Source organism: Saimiri boliviensis, chromosome 9 (assembly GCF_048565385.1).
Source record: "Saimiri boliviensis isolate mSaiBol1 chromosome 9, mSaiBol1.pri, whole genome shotgun sequence".
In the NCBI taxonomy this organism is placed as follows: Eukaryota; Metazoa; Chordata; class Mammalia; order Primates; family Cebidae; genus Saimiri; species Saimiri boliviensis.
The window spans coordinates 95,547,607-95,567,690 of NC_133457.1; the positions used below are offsets into that span (position 1 = coordinate 95,547,607).

At 45.1% G+C, this 20,084-nt stretch overlaps 1 protein-coding gene across 1 annotated transcript; it reads right to left on the minus strand.

Moving 5' to 3' along the window:
- Positions 1 to 15,000: 15,000 nt before the first annotated feature.
- DEFB132 (defensin beta 132) lies at positions 15,001 to 18,365 on the minus strand. The gene is made up of 2 exons (XM_003941006.3): positions 18,256 to 18,365; positions 15,001 to 17,020 (listed from the first exon to the last, which is right to left on the minus strand). Exons 1-2 carry the CDS (start codon positions 18,311 to 18,313, stop codon positions 16,791 to 16,793), a joined length of 288 nt encoding a protein of 95 aa, XP_003941055.1. The 5' UTR covers positions 18,314 to 18,365; the 3' UTR covers positions 15,001 to 16,790.
- Positions 18,366 to 20,084: the final 1,719 nt, after the last annotated feature.

Here is a 20,084-nt window from a genome sequence, read left to right on the forward strand (position 1 = left end):
CATTCCCTCCTCCTCCCCCTCTCTCCCTTTCTTTCTTTCCTTCCTATAGTTTTTCCTCTCTTCCTCCCTTCCTTCTGGTTGGTGCTGCTGGACCAGTTGGGAATTTCCAATTAAATCTGCTATTCCTTTTTTACCAATAAAGCTGGATTTACGTTTGCTTTTTTCGTGAGTATCTTGGAGTCCCCCGCTGGGCCTTGCAGAAGATGTGCTGGGAACAGACCTTGTCTTAAGATGAGGGGTGGACAACTGTGTTGACTGCATCTGGGACTGGAAAGTTCTCCAGAAGAAGTGCTGGAGCAACCCCTGCCCGAGTCTCCGTGGCTCTGTGGCTCTGGGCCACTCCGTCCTGGTGCAGTGGGAGCCCAGCTTCTCTCCAGTCTGTGCCCAGACCTGTTGAAGGCATTGTCAGGGCCGACAGACTCCTTGAGTTTAATACGCCTGGGAACTTGCTGGGTCTTGGTGCTTGAAACAACTCCGAAGGGCTATTCTGGCTCTGGAACTTCCCGTAGGCTCAGCTGCCACTATCCTTGGGCCTGCATTGCAGCTGGACTTCTGTCTGTGCCCAGTCCTGCATACCTCTATCTTCCTCAGTTGTCGATTTCAAGAGCACTCATTCATAAATGCTCTATACCCTACGCTCCATCTCAGAGGTGGCTTCTCCGGGGACCTAGCTTGCTGCAACTCCCAAGAGACTCTGGTCACTCACAGATCCACTTTGAGTTAGGAGACTTTTGATTACAGGTAACAAAACCACCAACTCAAATCGTCCTAAACAATGAAGGGCTCAGGTAAGTAAATAGCTTAGGTGAGGGCTTTATCCGGAAATCACGTGATGGCACCAAGGACTTGGTTTCTATTTATCTCCTTTGTTTTCCAAGACGTTGCCCTTTTCTTAAGGTCAGCACTGCTTGTGGCCCCAATATGCCAGCATCTCCCAGGGCTGTCCAAGTCCTCGTACATGTCCTGCTGGAGACAGACTGCCTGTGTCCCAGAATTTTCAGCCAGTGTCTTAAGATTGGGCTGGGCACAGTGGCTCACACCTGTAATCCCAGCACTTTGGGAGGCCAAGGGGGTGGGTCACTTGAGGTCAGGAGTTCAAGACCATCCTGGCCAACACGGAAAATATAAAAATATAAAAATGTCTCCACTAAAAATATAAAAATTAGCTGGGCATGGCAGCAGGCGCCTGGAATCCCAGCTACTCAGGAGGCTGAAGCAGGATAGTCGCGTGAACCTGGGAAGCAGAGGTTGCAGGGAGCTGAGATCATGCCACTGCATTCCACCCCGGGTGACAGAGTGAGACTCCATCTCAAAAATGTAACAAAGAAAAGATGGCTGGGCGCAGTGGCTCATGCCTATAATCCCGACACTTTGGGAGGCTGAGGCAGGCAGATCATGTGAGGTTGGGAGTTCGAGACCAGCCTGGCCAACATGAAGAAAAGCAGCTCGGTCTCAACTAAAAATACAAAAAACTAACTTGGTATGGTAGCTGGAGGATAGTGGTGAGATCTCAGTTCCCTGCAACCTCTGTGCCCCAGGTTCAGGTGATTCTCCTGCCTCGGTCTCCCGAGTAGCTGGGATTACAGGCACCAACCACCATGCCTAGCTAATTTTTGTATTTTTACCAGAGACAGGGTTTCAGTATGTTGGTCAGGCTAGTCTTAAACTCCTGACCTCAGGTGAGCCACCTGCCTCGGCCTCCCAAAGTGCTAGGATTACAGGTGTGAGCCACCGCGCCTGGCCGGGACTGTTTCAGTGAAAGAGGTACTCACGACAGCATGCCTTGTCAGGAATTCTCTCTTTCATCCTCAGTAACAGTGCTGCATAATAAACAACTACAAAACTAAAAACTCAATGGCCTTTCAAAAGGAATTTCTTCTTCTTCTTTTTTTTTTTTTTTTTTTTTTTTTGAGATGAAGTTCTGCTCTTGTTGCCCAGATTCTCCTGCCTCAGCCTCCCAAGTAGCTGGGATTACAGATATTCACCACCACACCCGGCTAATTTTGTATTTTTAGTAGAGATGGGGTTTCTCCATGTTGGTCAGGCTGCTCTCAAACTCCTGACCTCAGGCGATCCGCCCACCTCAGCCTCCCAAAGTGCTGGTATTACAGGCTTGAGCCACCGTGCCCAGCCAGGGATTTGTTGTTACACTCAGGGTCTGCAGAATTGTATTTTGACTAAACTAGACTGGGTTTGGTTGGGTGGTTCTGCTTCATGTTGCAGGTCAGCTGGTCCTGGTTTCAGACTGTGGGTTAGGCTCAGGGGTGCTTCCTATGTTCTGGGGCCCTCAGAGAGATGCACTTTTTTCAAGAAGGACCACTGGAGCATGAGTTATGTTAAACCACACATGTTAAATGCACATGTGCTAGCATTTCATCCATCAAAGAAAGTCGCTCCATCTTCAAAACCAGTAACTGTTGGTTGAGTTCTCATATCACATCACTATGGTCTCCTCTTCTCTCTCTCTCTCTCTCTCTCTCTCTCTCTCTCTCTTTCTCTCTCTCTCTCTCTGTTCCTCCCTCCCTCCCTCTCTTCTTCCCTCCCTCCCTCCTTTTCTCCCTTCCCTCCTCCCTCCTCCCTTCCTTCCTTCCTTCCTTCTTTCTTCCTTTCTTCTCTCTCTCTCTCTCTCTCTCTCACTCTCTCTCTCCCCCTCCCCCACCCCCTTTATTGATGAAGTTTCACTCTTGTTACCGAGGCTGGAGTACAATGGCATGATCTCAGCTCACTGCAAACTCTACCCCCTGGCATTAAATGATTCTCCTGCCTCGGCCTCCCAAGTAGCTGGGAGTATAGGCACACACCACCATATCTGGCTAATTTTGTATTTTTAGTAGAGATGGGGTTTCACCATGTTGGTCAGGCTGGTTTCGAACTCCTGACCTCAGATGATCCATCCTTGGATCCACTGAGCCACTGCGCCTGCCCCCCTTTTTCACTTTCAAGGATTCTTGTGATTGCATTGGGCCCACTGGGATAATCCAAGGCAATCTCGCCTTTGGAAGGTTGCTCACCTGGGTGTGGTGCTCATACCTGTAATCCTGGCACTTCGTGAGGCCAAAGCAGGAGGACTGGTTGAGCTAGGAGTTTGAGACCAGACCTGGCAACATAGTGAGACCTCGTCTCAAAAAATATAAGATCCAGGTCAGCTTTTAGCAACTTTAATTTTATCTACAATCACAGTTCCTCTTTGCCATGTAACAACACATTCCCAGATATTCCAGGGATAGGATGTGAACATCTTATTCTGCCTACTGTGGTCTGCCCTCTGAACTCCAAAGATTTATGTCCATCCCACATGCAAAACACATTTACCTCATCCAAAAAGCTCATCTCATTACAGCACCAGCTCAAAGCAAAAAAACCTCACTTCAGTTCCATCAGATCAAAAGTCCCAAATCCGATGATTTAAATCAGGCATCGCAGAGACTCTGAGAATAATTCATCCTTGGGTACAATTATTTTTTATCTGTGAATGTGTGAAACTCAAGAAACAAGTTACCTGCTCCCAAAATACAATGGTGGGTGGGCATAAAATAACAGTTATAAACTTTCCCATTTTAAAAAATGAGAAAATGGGCCAGGCACGGTGGCTTACGCCTGTAATTCCAGCACTTTGGGAGGCTGAGGTGGGCGGATCACCTGAGGTCAGGAGTTTGAGACCAGCCTGGTCAACATGGTGAAACCCCGTTTCTACTAAGAATACAAAAATTAGCTGGGCGTGGTGGCGGGTGCCTGTAATCCCAGCTACTCAGGAGGCTGAGGCAGGAGAATCACTTGAACCCCAGCAGCCAAAATTGCAGTGAGCTGAGACTGTGCCGCTGTACTCCAGCTAGCCTGGGCAACAGAGCAAGACTCTGTTTCTGAAAAAAAAAAAAAAAAAAAAAATCCAACTGCTTTCAAAGCTTGGGAATAACCCTCTGCATTTGTGGCTCTGCCCTCTGAGTCAAGGCTCTGTCTTCGAAGCCGGTTTTCCTTTTTGATAAAGACAATGCCTTTTGCAGCTCACTGGCTTCATCAGCCTGTCTCCTCTCTTCAGAATTTTAGGAGATTGACAGCCTTCATTTTTGTCCTTTTTCTGTTCCTTTTAGGCTAAAATGGCAGTATTTCTGCTGATATAACATGCTCAACAACTTGTGAGTACTCTGTGTATGTCTTGGGAATTTCTCTGCATTAGACAAGAGGCTCTTCCAGGTATTTTCTTTAGAGAATCTCGCCTCTAATTTTGGCTTCTGCTCAGATCATTAAGAGAATCTATGAGTCAGTCACATGCTTAGTTTCTTGGAAGAGCTTTTAAAAAAATTGTAGTAAAATAAATGTAAAATAAAACGTATCATTACAAATGTACAATTCAGTCACATTAAGTACATACACAGTGCAGCATAACCAGTACCACAATCTGTTTCCAGACTGTTTTCATCATCCCAAACAGAGATTCTGTGCTCATTAAATAATCACTTCCCATTTCCTCCTGCTCCCAGCCCCTTGGTAACTTATTTATTTGTTTACTTTGAGACAGGGCCTTATTCCTATCACCCAGGCTAAAATGCAGTGTCATGATCATGGCTCACTGCAGCCTCAACTTCCCAGGCTCAGGTGATCCTCCCACCTCAGTCTCATGAGTAGTTGGGATTACAGGCATGTGCCACCATGCCCTGCTGAGTTTTTTATAGTTTTAGTAGAGATGGGATTTTGCTGTGTTCCCCAGTCTGGTCTTGAACTCTTGGGCTCAAGTGATCCACCTGACCTCAAACTCCTGACCTCAGGTGATCCACCCACCTTGGCCTCCCAAAGTGCTGGGATCGCAGGTGTGTGTCATGTTACCCGGCCATGTGTGTGTTTTTAAAGTGGTCATCCTAATGGATGTGAAGTGGTAGCTCACCGTGGTTTTGACTTACGTCTCCTTAATGACTAATGATGTGGAGCATCTTTGCATGGGCTTATTTCAAAGAGCCTTTTGTGAGGCTGAATACCCTGACCCTTTGATCTTTATGAGGTATTTGTTGTAAAAGTTTGACAGCCACAATCTCAGCATTTTATTTTGAGTATGTTTCTCTGACAGTGAATCTGTCTCTCTCTCTAAAGTATTTTCTTTTATTTTGTGTGTGTGTGACAGAGTCTTGTTCTGTCACTCAGTCTGCAATGCACCCATGATCTCAGCTCCCTGCAACTTCTGCCTTCCATGTTCAAGCGATCTTCCCACCTCAGCCTCTCAAAGTGCTGGGATTACAGATGTGAGCCACTGCGCCTGGCTTTCTTTCTCTCTCTCTCTTTCTCTCTCTCTCTCTCTCTCTCTCTCTCTCTCTCTCTTTTATTTTTTGAGACAGGGTCTCACTCTGTTGCCCAGGCTGGAGTGCAGGGGTGCGATCTTGGCTCATGGCAACCTCTGCCTCCCAGGTTCAGGAAATCCTCCTGCTTCAGCCTCCTGAGTAGCTGGGACCACAGGCATATGCCACCATGCCTGGCTAATTTCTGTGTTTTTTGTAGAGGTGAGGTTTTCACCATGTTGCCCAGGCTAATCTCAAAATTCTGAGGTCAAGAGAGTCACCTGCCTCAGCTTCCCAAAGTTCTGGGATTATAGGCATGAGCCACTTTGCCTGGCCTCAGTGAATCTCTTAATGTTAGCATTCTTTACCATTTGGATAATGATATCACTGAATGTTTGTATCTTTCCAATATTCATGTTGAAACTGAACCTGCAATGCAGTATATTAAGAGGTGGGGCATTTGGGGAAGTAATTAAGTCTTGAGAACTCTGCCTGGAGATGTTCTTTGCTGTCACCTCTGGATGCCTTTTATGTCATTTTCTGTTTTCCTTGGCTGCAGCTTCTAGTACATTGAGCTGGGAGGTGACTGGTGGGCAAGGGAGGGGTTGCATCCTATATAAGTGTACATGTGACATGGGAAGATGACGGCGGGCCTGATGTCTGGTGAGATGGAACGCATGCGCAGTGATTTGGGTGAGTTGTACACAAAGGTTTTGAAGATCAGTGCGGGGAAAAGGCAGAGTCAGGAGAACAGAAGTGTGGGGTGGGTGTGAGGGCTGAGGCTGGATTGGTAGTGGGATGAATGGTGGACGGAGGAGAATCAGTGTGGGGTGACTGGCAGTCAAAAGGTCCCTGGTAGTCTTCAAAGAATGAGAAGTAGGGATAAACGTGGTAGAATTTCCTAATTTTAAGTAATCATCCACCAGGGCCAGCAGGGTGCAGCTTTGGAAGGCTTGCTTTTTTTTTTTTTTTTTTTTTTTTTTGAGACAGAGTCTCACTCTGTTTCCCAGGCTGGAGTACAGGAGTACAGTGGCGTGATCTCAGCTCACCGCAACCTCTGCCTCCCGGGTTCAAGCCATTCTTCTGCCTCAGCCTCCTGAGTAGCTGGTACTACAGGTGTGCGCCACCACACCCAGCTAAGCTTTGTATTTTTAATAGAGATGGAATTTCACCATGTTGGCCAGGCTGGTCTCGATCTCCTGACCTTGTGATCTGCCCACCTCGGCCTCCCAAAGTTTTGGGATTACAGGCGTGAGCCACAGCGCCTGGCCTGACTTGCTCTTTAAAAGAAATGTCATACCAATCTGGATAGCCTGGAGCAGCCATCCCCAACTTTTTTGGCACCAGGGACCTGTTTCAGGGAAGATGATTTTTCTGTGGGGCGCGGGGCGGGGATCGTTTCAGGATGAAACTTTTCCACCTCAGATCCCCAGGCATTATTAGTTAGATTCTCATGAGGAAGGCAAAACCTAGATGCTTTGCATGCACGGTTCACAATAGGGTTCCTGCTAGTAAGAGAATCTAATGCTGCAATTGGCATTAGATAGGAGGCAGAGCTCAGGCAGTAATGTTTCCCCCCGCCACTCACCTCCTGCTGTGAAGCCCAGTTCCCAACAGGCCACAGACAGGTATCAGTCCTCCATGGCCCAGGGGTTGGGGACCCCTGACTCAGAGGGTCTAGATCTGCCCCAAACTTTTTTTTTTGAAACAGAGTCTCGCTCTGTCACCCAGGCTGGAGGGCAGTGGTATGATCTCAGCTCACTGCAACCTCCTCCTCCTGCATTCAGGCGATGCACATGCCTTAGGATCCCAAGTACTTGGGACTATAGGCATGCACCACCACGCCCAGCTGATTTTTTAAATGTATTTTTAGTAGAGATGGGGTTTCACCATGTTGACCAGGCTGGTCTTGAACTCTTGACCTCAAGTGATCCGACCACCTCAGGCTCCCAAAGTGCTGAGATTACAGGCATGAGCCACAGCTGTCCCCAGACATTTAAAAGCCCTCTGGTCTTGCGTAAAGCTCTTCAGCAGGGAGTCATTATCCCAGATTGGTCTGCTTGTTTTCTCTTCCTCTCTCTGCCGAGGGGTGTTGCATCCAGTGGGAATTCTGCTTTTCAGCTGCGCAGAAGAGGCGCTAAAAAGAAAGGAGCTACCTTGGGTGGGCAGGCAGGCATAGAGTCAAAGGCTAAGGGCAGAAGCTAAAGCTTAAATTTATAATGATCCAACTCACCTGTGTCACTATATTAGGCAGCAGGGTTGGAAGACAGTTGTGCCTGGACACTACTTGTTGCAATTGAATGCATTCGCGCTGGCGTGTGGTGAGTGCCATTCTCCCTTGCAAGCAATGTGGAACAAACCTAGATTGGTTGTGAGAAGCCCCCGTGCACTCTAACAGCTGAAGCTGTCCCTGAGGGTCAAGGAGAGGGAAAGTCCAACAGGCAGAAGAACCTGTGAGGTAAGGCGGCTTGCACAGGCAGCTTGTGAGGCAGGGTCTCTTTGAGCTAAAGACCAAATTGGGATTCCAGATAATAATGGGGGTCCCAAGCAATGCTGTCTTATGTGGAATCTTCTGGAGGGGTCATGTCATCTCAGGTGAAATCCTATGGAGAGGCGCCACTGCACTCCAGCCTAGGAGACGAGAGAAACTCCATCTCAAAAAAAAAAAAAAAAAAAAAAAAGCCATGCAACGACATTTCACCATCTTGGCCCTTATAGCAGAATCCCTGCTTTCCTCACCATCATCAGGTGCAGGGGACAGGAGCAAGGGACACAAGAAGTTGCCCGTGGGTTAGCAGGAGTGTAGACCAGGGTGACACCGCTTTGTGGAGAGGGTCCAACGTTATATTTAAGGATAGTTCTCATATGTGTCAGGTTTTATTTTGTTTGTTTGTTTTTGTTTTTTTGAGACAGAGTCTCACTCTGTCACCCAGGGTGGAGTGCGATGGGGCAATCTCAGCTCAACCTCTACCTCTCTCAGGTTCAAATGATTCTCCTTGCCTCAGCCTCCCGAGTAGCTGGGATTACAGGTGCCCTCCACCATGCTCAGCTAATTTTTATATTTCTAGTAGAGACGGGGTTTCACCATGTTGGCCAGGCTGGTCTTGAACTCCTGCCTCAGGTGATCCATCCACCTCTGCCTCCCAAAGTGCTGGGATTACAGATGTGAGCCACTGTGCCTGCCCATGTGTTTCAGTCTTAAGTTACTCTGCCCCTTGATTACTGTTACTATCTACATTCTATTGTTTGCTGGGCAGAGGTACAATGACCTCGACCTCTTGTAAAATTTCATCATTATTACTAACTATGAGTTGCCCCTTGTACTCATGAAATTCAGGCAAAGATTTTGGCTTAGGCAAATTAGGATCACTGGGATTCTAAATCATCATGCTTGGGGCCATAGAAATGTGTATGTGTTGAGGGGCGGGGATTGGTGGCGCTCTAGTGTCTGTCCTTTGTTCATCTTCCTTCTTTCCTTCCTTCCTTCCTTTCTTGCTTCCTTCCTTCCTTCCTCTCTCTTTCTTTCTCTTTCTTTTTTCTCCAGAGCTTTGCTCTTGTGGCCCAGGCTGGAGTGTAAGGGCGCGATCTTGGCTCACTGCAACCTCCGTCTCTCATGTTCAAGCGATTCTTCTGCCTCAGCATCTCGAGTAGCTGGGATTACAGGCACCTGCCACCACACCTGGCTAATTTTTGTATTTTTAGTAGAGACAGGGTTTTACCATGTTGGCCAGGCTGGTCTTGAACTCCTGACCTCAGGTGATCCATCTGCCTCGGCCTCCCAAAGTTTTGGGATTACAGGAGTGGGCCACCATGCCCGGCCCATCTACCATTCTTTATTGGAGTACTGGAGGGCAGCAGGAGTGAGAAAGAAAAGGTTTATGGGAACGCAGAGGTGAGGCAACTGGGATGTCTCCAGAGCACTTAACAAGCTGTAGAGGTACTATTTAGATGACCAGACATTATTACTATTTTTAATCTTTTTTATTTTTATAGATTTATGGGGTTCAAGTGCATATGTTTCATAGTGGTGGAGTGGGCTTCTAGTGCCCACCGCTCGAACAGAGAATGTTGCATCCAGTAGGTAGTTTTTCAGCCCCCACCCCCTCACTTTCCCATGCTTTGTAGCCTCCAATGTCTATTATTCCACTCTATGCCACACATTACTTTTTAACTTTATTAAGAGTTGGTTGAAAACCCTATTCTGGGGCTCAGTGAGTCTGGCTAATTGGGTAAATGGAAGTTCTATGGAACTCCCTGTTCCCTAAGGCCCTTGTCTGTGTATCTTGTGAAGTGTGAGTCTTGACCTGAATCTCTTGTGCCTGGGACACCAGCAGACATTGGGAGGGCTTTGGCAAGGCCCTGAGCAGTGGGGTCCGATCCCTTATGTCTGGTGTACCCGCGTTTAGCCAACGTGTGCGACCGCCAAGGCACGGGTATACCGAGTACTGCCGGCAGATGGCGGTAAAGACTGACACAAAATCAGCCGACGGCTTCAAGGCCCGGCTCGGGGGTGAGGGGTGTGTGCGGTGTGGAAAGCATCCTGGTTGTAACTCGCCTAGGGCGCATTTTATTGCAGAATTCGCGATTGCAGATGACCATTTTGGCCTTTATTGTGGCGCGCGCGAGAGGATTTTGTTCTGCCCGCATTGCTAGTGCCCGGTCCAGGACTACACGAGCTGCCTTTGAGTCCCTTCTTCCAGGGTTCAGCTCCTGTCCCCATTTCTACTCCCTCCAGCCTTCCTTCTTCACGCAAACCAAGCTTATTTCCTGCTCAGCCTCTGCAGACCCGGTCGGTCACCCGCTTTGAAAGCTGTTCTCAAGGTCTTCACGTGGCTGGCTCATCATGCAGTCAGCTCGTTTCCTTTCTTAGAGAGGTCTTGCCTAACCACCATTTCTAACCAGGTTCTTTCTCCCCATCACTTTCCATCTCTCACACTGCTTTATTTTCTTTTTAACTGCGACTGCTATCTGATTTTACACATTCATTTTTCTTAGTGTTATTACACATTAATTTCTATTTATTTTTTATTTTTATTTATTTATTATTATTTTTTTAAAGATGGGGTTTCACCATGATGGCCAGGCTGGTCTTGAACTCCTGACCTCAGGTGAGCCACCCACCTCAGCCTCCCAAAGTGCTAGGATTACAGGCTTGAGCCACCGCACCTGGCCTACACATTCGTTTTTAAAAATGTTCTTTGTCTGATTCCACCAACTGTAAGTTGCATGAGAGTAGGCAATCTGTCTCCCTACTGCTATCTCTAGTGCAGGGAACAGTTCTGCGCACATAGTTGGTTCCCAATAAATATTTTTTAAATTATTGCATGAATGTACTGGCTGTATCTGTGGCAAAGGAGGAAAAGGAGGGCCCCATGTAAGGAAAATGAACCAATAGTGAGGAAAAATGAAGTATACAGCTAACATACTCACTGCATGATAAGAACCATCCCTGGTCTGTGAGCTTGCAATGACCAGCCATGGAATCTTGGCCACCCCCTCTATTGTGGTGAATCAGAAAATAGAACATTTGTGACCCTGAGTTGTCTGTCACCTTTACAGAGCTATGTCCCTGTGTTAGTGTTAAACATTGTATAATTGTAACAGCATCAGACCAATGGAGTTCAACTTTTATGTAACAAAGTGGTGAGTTGTTTTTCAGTTGCCCTGGACCCCCAGGTTGAAGGTCATGGAAACTGAGCATGCCCAGATGAACTAAGCCCACATCGGCAGGGGAACCTAAGTGCTCTGGCCCGGAGGAGGCCAGGAGGCAGGATCCAGAACTAATCAGCCTGAGCCCTGGGGTCACCTCATTGCAGGATCCAGTCAGATCATGCCTTCTGGGGTCACCTCACTGCAAGATCCAATCAGATCAGCCTCATGATCCTATGTATAAACCCTTGACCCAGCCCCCAACCCCAAGAGACGCTACTTTGGGAGCTATCCCAGTGTTCTTTCTCCTTACTTGTTGCAAGTCATAAAATCCTCTTGCTTGACTGAACCCATCTGCTGTGTCGGTAACAGAATCTTTTTGCGCAGCTTTTCCTGGTTGGATTGAGCCTGAAAATTGTCTCCTGAGAATACACCAACAACTCGTATTCTCCTTCCTCTCCCAGGGAGCGGGTAATGCTGAAGATGGCAGCTTGGTTATTATTAATCAACACCTGGGGGCTAGGATAGATTTTTTTTTTTTTTTTTTAAGTAGAGAGACATTGAAAGTAGATTAAAACTGTAGGTGTGATCATGCCTGTAATCCCAGTGCTTTCGGAGGCTGACATGGGAGGATTGCTTGATCCCAGCAGTTGGAGAGTTGGAGACCAGCTTGGGCAACATTGTGTGAACCTTTTTCTAAAAAAAAAAAAAAAAATTAGTGGGGTGTGGTGGCAAGTGCCTGTAGTCCCAGCCACTGGAGTGACTGCTGAGATGGGAGGATTGTTTGATCCCAGGAGTTCGAGGCTGTAAGCTGTGTTCACTCCACTGCACTTAGCCTAAGTGAAAAAGCAAGTCCCTGTCAAAAGAAAGAAGAAAGAAAGAAAGAAGAAAGAAAGAAAGAGGAAAAAAAAAGAACAGATAATGATTGCTAGGGGCTTGAGAAAGGGGAAAGTGTGACTTTAAAAGTGTAACTCGAGGGAGTTCCAAAAGGCTAAGCCACTCTCTGACTCTAAACATGTTAAAATGCATAAAGTTCAAGTGTGGAGGCAAGAGGAGGGAAAGCATTGGGACAAATACCTAATGCATGTGGGGCTTAAAACCTGGATGATGGGTTGATAGGTGCCGCAAACCGCTATGGCACGTGTGTACCTATGTAACAAACATGCATGTTCTGCACATGTATCCCAGCACTTAAAGTAAAATTTAAAAATGCATAAAGTTGTAAACAAAGATGCACCAAAACTGAGTGCGTGCAAAAACTGGTGACATTTGAGTAAAGGCTGTAGTCTAATTAGCTGTATTGTGTCAAAGTCAACTTCCCAGTTTTGATAATGTAGTGTAATTATATAAGGTGTTACCTCCGAGAGGCACTGGGTTATGGGTACATGAGACTTTCTGTATTAATTCTGCAGCTTCTTGCAAGGGAGAGTGGCCCTTGCAACTCCTGACCTTGTGAACCACTCACCTGGCCCTCCCAAAGTGCTGGGATTACAGGTATGAACCACTATGCCTGGCCTTTTTTTTTTTTTTTTTTTTTTTTTTTTTTTTTTTTTTTGAGACAGGGTCTTGCTCTGTCACCCAGGCTGGAGTGCAGTGGTGTGATCATGCTCACTGTAGCCTTGAACTCCCAGGTTCAAATGATCCTCTCACCTCAGCTCAAGGTAGCTGGGGCTACAGGTACATGCCACCACACAACTTCAGTGGACCCTTCCCTGACCCCCATGAGTGTCGAGATGCCTGGCTCTGCTCCTGTGGTTGGGCGGCTGCAGCTGCATCCCAAAGATCAGGGCTCCTGCCTGCTCCAGCACCCCCAAGGGCACAAGGAGGCCTGGGTTCACAGCCACGACGGGTGGCTGCAGTTGCACCTGGGGAGCTCCTGCCTCACCGAATTGGAAGGTATGGGGCTCCCATTGTCCCCAGCTCTGCAGCTCTGTGGAATGTGCAGCCTGAGCTTCGCCTCCCTGCTCCAGATGGTGTGATGGCAGCGTCCACTCCAGATGGGCCGCCACTGCCATCACCAGCTACTTGGGAGACTGAGACACGAGAAACGCACATACACACAGACACACAGACACACACACACACACACACACACACACACACACACCCCAGCCGGTGTCTCACTAGGTTGAGTGCTCCCTAAGTCTGCTGCCTCTGAGCCCAGCATAGCATTAGGAGTTGCCCAGGAATTGCAGTTCTTGTGGCCTATACAGCTTTTAAAGTTTATTTAGGAACCCCGAGCTCTTTAGCCCGTGGTGGTGAGGCTTGCTGAAACTGAAGTTCGAACCTCTGGGATGGGTGAGTTCCTTCTGGCTAGGATGGTCTGAATGATCCCTTTCTAGGCGTCTGCTGAGTTCTGCCTGGTGTTAACAGCACTGAGTTCCAATGAAGAATCCCACAATCACTGTGCTGTCCCTTCTGCAAGTGCACGTATGCTCTCTCCACACCGCAGCAGCTGCTACCTGAGGACTGGGAGAGGTGTGTCAATTCAGGACTATCTTTCCTACCATCTTCAGTGCCTCTTAAGTGATATGAAGTTAAAACCAGGTACTGTAATCATTCACCTCATTTTTTATTCTTATGAAGGCACTTTTTTGTGTAGATGATTGTCAAATCTGGTGTTCTCGTGGGGAGGATGATGAGTGGGGGCTTCTATTCAGTCATCTTGCATCACCTCCTCTTCACTCTTGTAAACTGTGCTGCTATGATTGTGCTGTATATACATTAATCTTTTTGATATGAACTCTAATTATTTCTTCAGAATATATTCCTAAAAGTAGAGTCTCTGAGCCACAGAATATGAACATTTTTAAGGGTTTTGAAATAAATATTGACATATTTAGTTCTAAACAAGAGCATCTGATGATAAGACTTCTTTCTATTTATGCCTTGTCAAACTTGGGTTTGTTAATTCTCTGACAATCTGGTAGGTGAAAAACAAGATCTCATTCTAGTTTTAATTTGCATTTATTTGATCACAAGTCAGACTGATTTTTTCCCATTTTTTTGGGCCATTTTTGGAGTTAAAAAGCTAGTTCATGTCACTTTTTCATTTTCTACTAGGGGTTTGATGTTTTCCTTGTTGCTTCATATTAACCTGTTACATTTTATCAGTATCAGTACTTCATCACATGTCTTAGTTTGTCAACATCTTTAAACTATTTATGATACTTTAATTTTTCTGTTTCACTGGGAGATTTATTTTATTCAAGTAATAGCTTTTTTGGAAGTTTGATGTACAATAAACTAAACACATTTAAAGTGTACCATTTGATAATTTTTTGACTTAGGTACACCCCTGTTAAGCCATTACCACAGTTAAGATTATGAATGTGTCTTGATCAATCACCCCTCAAAGTGTCCTCAGGTCCCTTTGCAACGTTCTTTCAATCCTCTCCATACACCTCTCACATCCCCTGACAACTAGTGATCTGCTTTTTGTCATTAGAGTCTACTTTCTATTGGCTCACGGCTGTAATTCCAGCACTTTGGGAGGCTGAGGTGGGCAGATGATGAGATCAGGAGTTCGAGACCAGCCTGGCCAACATGTGAAACTCTGTTTCTACTAAAAATACAAAAATTAGTTGGGCATAGTGGCACATGCCTGTAATCCTAGCTACTCAAGAGGCTGAGGCAGGAGAATCGCTTGAACCCGAGAGGTGGAGGTTGTAGGGAGCTGATACCCCACCACTTCATACCAGCCTGGGGGACAGAAGAGACTCTGTCTCAAAAAAAAATTATGTAATTTAAAAAGAATTGTAAATAATGTTATGTAAATAGAATCATACAGAATATACTTTTTTGGTAATTAGTTATTAAAGATGCAAATTGAAATCATAATGAAATACCGCTACACACCTATTAGAATGATGAAAATGCAGAAGACTGACCATATCACATGCTGGTGAGGATGAGGAACAGCTGGATCTTCCACGTACTGCTGATGGGCACATCCACTGGCACGACCATTTTGGAAAACAATTTTGTATTTCCTTAAAAAGCTAAACATTTACCTACCATATGATTCAGACATTCCATTCCTAGATATTTACCTTAGAGAAATAAAAAGCATACATCCATACAGAGATTTGTACATAAATGGTCATAGAAACTTTATTTGTAATAACCACAAACTGGGAACAACCCAAATGTCCATGAACAAATCAGTGTATGAATAAATACTATTCATATGATGGAAGATATTCATTAACAAAAGAAAATGAACTCCTGCAATACCCAATAAGATGGATGAATTTCGAAATGCTATCTTTTGACATACAGAAGAATTTAATATTTTATGCCACATAATCAATTTATTCTTACATGAGTTCTGCCTCTATTGTTAAAAGAATTTCCTTGCTCTTAAACATTTGGCCACACAATCTTTTAACACTTTACTTTTACGCTGTTATTTTAAAGTCATCTATAATTAATTTCGGTCTAAGATATAAGTTAGGGAAGGGGCATTAACATTTTTTCTTATCTGGTTTGCTGGTTTTTAGGACTGCTTTTAATTATTTAGGACTGAGTGTTTTAGTTTGTTCATCTCAGATAGAAGTTAGTACCTGTCACATAAACATTATATAAAATTAGTGGGCATCAAACTGTAAGAGGAAATTTACGAGCAATTCTGCTTTCTAAACAAACAAAAAAGTTGCCATAATTTTCCTGAGTTTTGTGTCATATAAGGAGACGATTTCGACAGCCACAGCATAAGTGTGATGCAATTTTGAATAACATTTTGTTCCATTATTCTATAAGCATTCTATCTGTACTTATAGATGGCATCAGTATTTAGTATTTCACCATTTAGATTTTCTCATTTTCTCATCGTTTTAAATAATAGTATATGGAACACCTTTTTGCCCATAACTTTGCGCTTCTCTTGGCTAATTTGCAGTGAACAAATTCCCAGAAGTAATGTTTAGTGGATTAAACAAGTAGAGTTCTGCTTCTCTGTGCTTATTTCCACACAGCTTCCTAGAGGGTTATGCCAATTTTATACCATGGGCAGGTACAGTTGAGTCGCCAGCATCATGCCATCCTTGCTCTCAGGGTGTACTATCAGTGGTGGCTATGAATTTTCTCTGCTTTATTACCCAAATGAATAAATAAATACATCACAAGTCAGTCTACCTGGCTGGCCAAACCTACACTTTCAGCTCCCTTCTCTCCCTCCTTACACTCCGTGGCAGCCATGGGGGTGCACCGTTCGGATTTCCTTTCAAGAGAGCTTGCTTCAAGGGGATAGTTGGTGGACAGTCTCAAGCTGTCACACTTCTAGACCTATGATCGCATTCACCCCATGTTCTCCAGGGGCTGTTCTCAGCCAAAGACTGAACCCATTGGATATGAGAGCCTGGCTGATACTGCCCTGTGTGAACTCCTCTGAGAGGCAAGCCTTGCTTTGGGCCTCCCCATCAGTTTGGCTCAGAGTTTCTTAGAAGCGCAGTCTCAGTCTTCTCCTATTCAAACCTCCTCCATCCCTCTCTTCTTTGATACGTATCAGGCCAGCATTGCAGTCTGAAGGTTCTCCCTGCCTGTGGCTGCTCTTCTCACCTTCGTCCATCAGAGGTGTGTTCTCCCAGTCCGTCTTTTGCATGACCAATTCTGTCTTGGCATTTTTCATTTGGAGGACCCAAACCGGCAGATCCCCCGTGGATGAGTCTGCATAATGATTGTTCTCATAAGATAGATACAGATTCCAAATTAGTTATTAGATGAATGACAGAATGATGGAGAAGATAGACGTTTTGGGGTTGGCTATAGATATCTACCCCATAAGGAGGAGTCTTGGCTAGTTCTCAGCAATGTAGGAGGAATTGGAACAGTGGAAATGATATTTCTTTGAGTTGGTAAAGACAATAGCAGTGGTCATTATGATGTTGTGGTCACTTGTTGCTTCCTGTCTTTCCTTTGCACGCTTCTTCTCCTTGATTCCCAGTGCCTACTGAGGGGGTGTGGTAGGTGAGGCTTCGGCAAAAACAAGTAGCTGACGCAGCATTCTCTGACCGCGTTGCACATGAACAATGCTGTCTCCCCCTGGTGGCAATGTGTCCTGCAGTATCCTGGGATGTCACTCACACATTTTGATGCACCCCTACTGGCTGCATGGGAGAAGACAGGACAGAGAAGTCATGGTTGGAAGCAGCACAGGACTGCTAAGGGGTCAGGGCCAGATGGGAGTGTTTGTTTTTTTTGTTGTTGTTCTGAGATGTGTCCTTAGGATGTCGTGCAAATGAGACTTGGGAAAGCGAGTGATGAGGAGACAGAATCTTCCTGGACTGATGGCCTTGGGGAACTCTGTCTGAGGAGCTCTTCCTCTTTGTCAGTATCTGCATCTTTGAAGCTAGGGAAGACCATAATTTTGCTACATTTGATACTGCAGAATAGGATGTATGGGTAAAAAACAGGGGTGGGGAGCCAGGTCTTCATGGTCAGGGAGGAGCTTGGATACTCCAAACGGAGAAATGGGACTATTCTCACTCACCCCACAGGCTCCCTTTTAAGGTGTTTCTGCCTTATTTGTTTTCATAGACTCTAAAAAATATTATCAACCTGGGGCAAAGGGGGAGAGTCAAATCATTCTCCAAAACCATTAAAAATAAAATAATGGTTGCTCGTGACAGGGCATCTTGTATTCACACAGTACTGGGCACCGTTTCACCATCTGGTGAAATGTGTTTGCTTCAGTGCTTTGTGTCTGCCGTTGGCTCACAGCAGGGGCCTCTTTGGAGCACCCTCAGGCCTTCGCATCCATTGCCTAGCTCTCCTCTGATCTCTGTCTCCCCCACCTCTCTGTCTGTGTGTCTCTCTCTTTCTGACCCTGCATTCTCCCTTAGCCCCAGGTTTGAGCCGAACTCTTTGCTTACCATCCTATGGGAACTAGCCTCTAAGAGGTCTCCTTCCATTGCCCCACCTGCCAATTCTCTTTTGAACATAGGGATGGGAACCTCAATCTCTTCCTTCTAGGCTTAATATCTCCTTTGAGCCCAAACCCAGGGCTGATCTCAATGGATGCACACGGTGATAACAGGCTTCAGCGTCTTAGGAGGTTAGATATAGGGAGCTCACATAAAGTGAAAGAAAATACTTGGGTTCAGGTTGAGGGAGACAATCATTTTAGAATAGAAAACAAATTTTTGTAAAGGTTATATAGGGTGGTGGCTGGGTGTGTGGGTGTGGGATATCAAGGGTTAGTGGTGGTTATTAGAAGATCCCTACCTTAGACTAGAACTCTGGGGTGAACCCTGCCCCCACCCAGCTCATCTATCACCAGAACAAACAGATCAGTTAGTGTTCCTTCTTCCCAATTCTTCTTTCCCTTATTTATCCAGTTTACCTGAGATCACCTGGGTCAGGAAGCCAGGGGCTACCAAAAGCAGGAGCAGGAACTTCATGGCTGAAGGAGTGGTTTGGGGAGCGGCTGGTGGTTTAATGGAGTTGGGTCCCATTGTAATGTGCCTGGAGCTACTGCCTTTATAGGATCCACATGATGCCAGGATGTGGGGCAGTGAACCAAGGGAGAGTTTTCTGTTACCGAGAGCAGTCAGATTAGATCAGAATGTCTACTGGGCTGGAGCCTGGATGAATTTATTGAGTGCCTGTGTTCTAGACTGTTAGGAGTGGGAGAGGTAGAGCAAAGAGTGCATCGGTTCCCAGCACTCATCTCTGAAACTGTGCGTGCCAGCCAGTATTGGTGAGAGGCAGGGAAACGGGCATTCTTTTAGTTGTTGCTGGGAGTGTTAATTGATGCAGTTTTTCTTTTGTAGCTCAGTTTGGCACTATACATCAGAAGCCTTCAAATGTGCCTTTTTTTTTACTCAGGAACTTTGTACCTTGGGCTTTTGTTTAAAGGGTATAGTTGAACAAGTACCTAAAGAGGCTTATCTCAACGTTATAGTAACAAAAAACCAAAAGCCACCTAATGGTGATAAAACATGGGTCTAATCTAATATAGAAAATATAAAATATAATAGAGCAGTATGCAGTTATTAAAAATGATGATAAAGTATAAAATATAGGTTACAAGATATGCATCTAGAATAATCTTTGGTAAACATCTATGTGCCAACATATGTACATAAATATGTATGTATTATGTAGGTATGTATCTCTATCTATATTTATCTATCATCTCTGTCTATCTATCTATCATCTATCATCTATTTGTCTAATATGCCTGAGTTTGGAGAGAACAATTATGTGTACTTTCATGATTGGAAAAACAAGATAATTTATAGAAAAATTACTTATTGTTTGAATTTTGATACAAACACTCTCATATCTAAATGTTTGCTTCCTTCCTTTAGAGTTTAAGGTTTCTGGAGATTAGAGACTTTGCCATCTCCACATTCTTCTCAAGAAATATTTTGTGTCCCCTCCCCAGCATAGCGTCCTTTGGAGTCTGTTTCCCATCGAGACTCTTCTTTTGTGTTCCAGCTCTACTTTTCTAGTCTCCTTTCTCTAATCTGGTGCCTGTGGTATAAGGGAATGTCTCAGGAGTCCTGGTTTGGGCCAACTGAGTAAAGCAGCTCTAGCTTCTCACATTTTCCTGCTCTAAAAAACCGTGTTTGATTTCAGACACAAAACAAAACAAAAGATCTAGGACTTGGTAAGAATATGTTCCAAGACTTTAGCAGTTGCTCAGATTTGTAAAAATATCTTAGAATCTGTAATTTTTTCAATTAAGTGATATAAATTATAATCCTAAAATATATACGATCCCCTTTGTGCCTTTGGTAAACGTATAACCACAGAAGCAAAGGCTTTTGTGTTTCTGTGCATAGTCTTCAGTGAGTTAATTGTCTTTTTATCCTTCGCTTGTTAAGCAACGATGACTTTTCTTTTTTCCTTGTTTCCATACAGCATGCACAGTCCACTGGATGTCATAAATTTGAGTCATCTCAATTTCCTCAACCCATTAAAAAATGTTTTCTTTTAAAAATAATTTAAAACATACAAGCTGCAACATACAAATTGTCCAACACCCTTTTCCCAGCTCCCTGAGGGTTGCCTGCCATTGACGTTTGACCTTCCTTGCTTTAGCATTTACCCCGCTCTATCTATAGATAGATGCATATCTCGATTAGTTTCTCTGTGTGTCTTTGTATACATTTTTCTTTGAACCTATTGGGAATAAGTTATATGCTCATGGCTTTATATTATTGT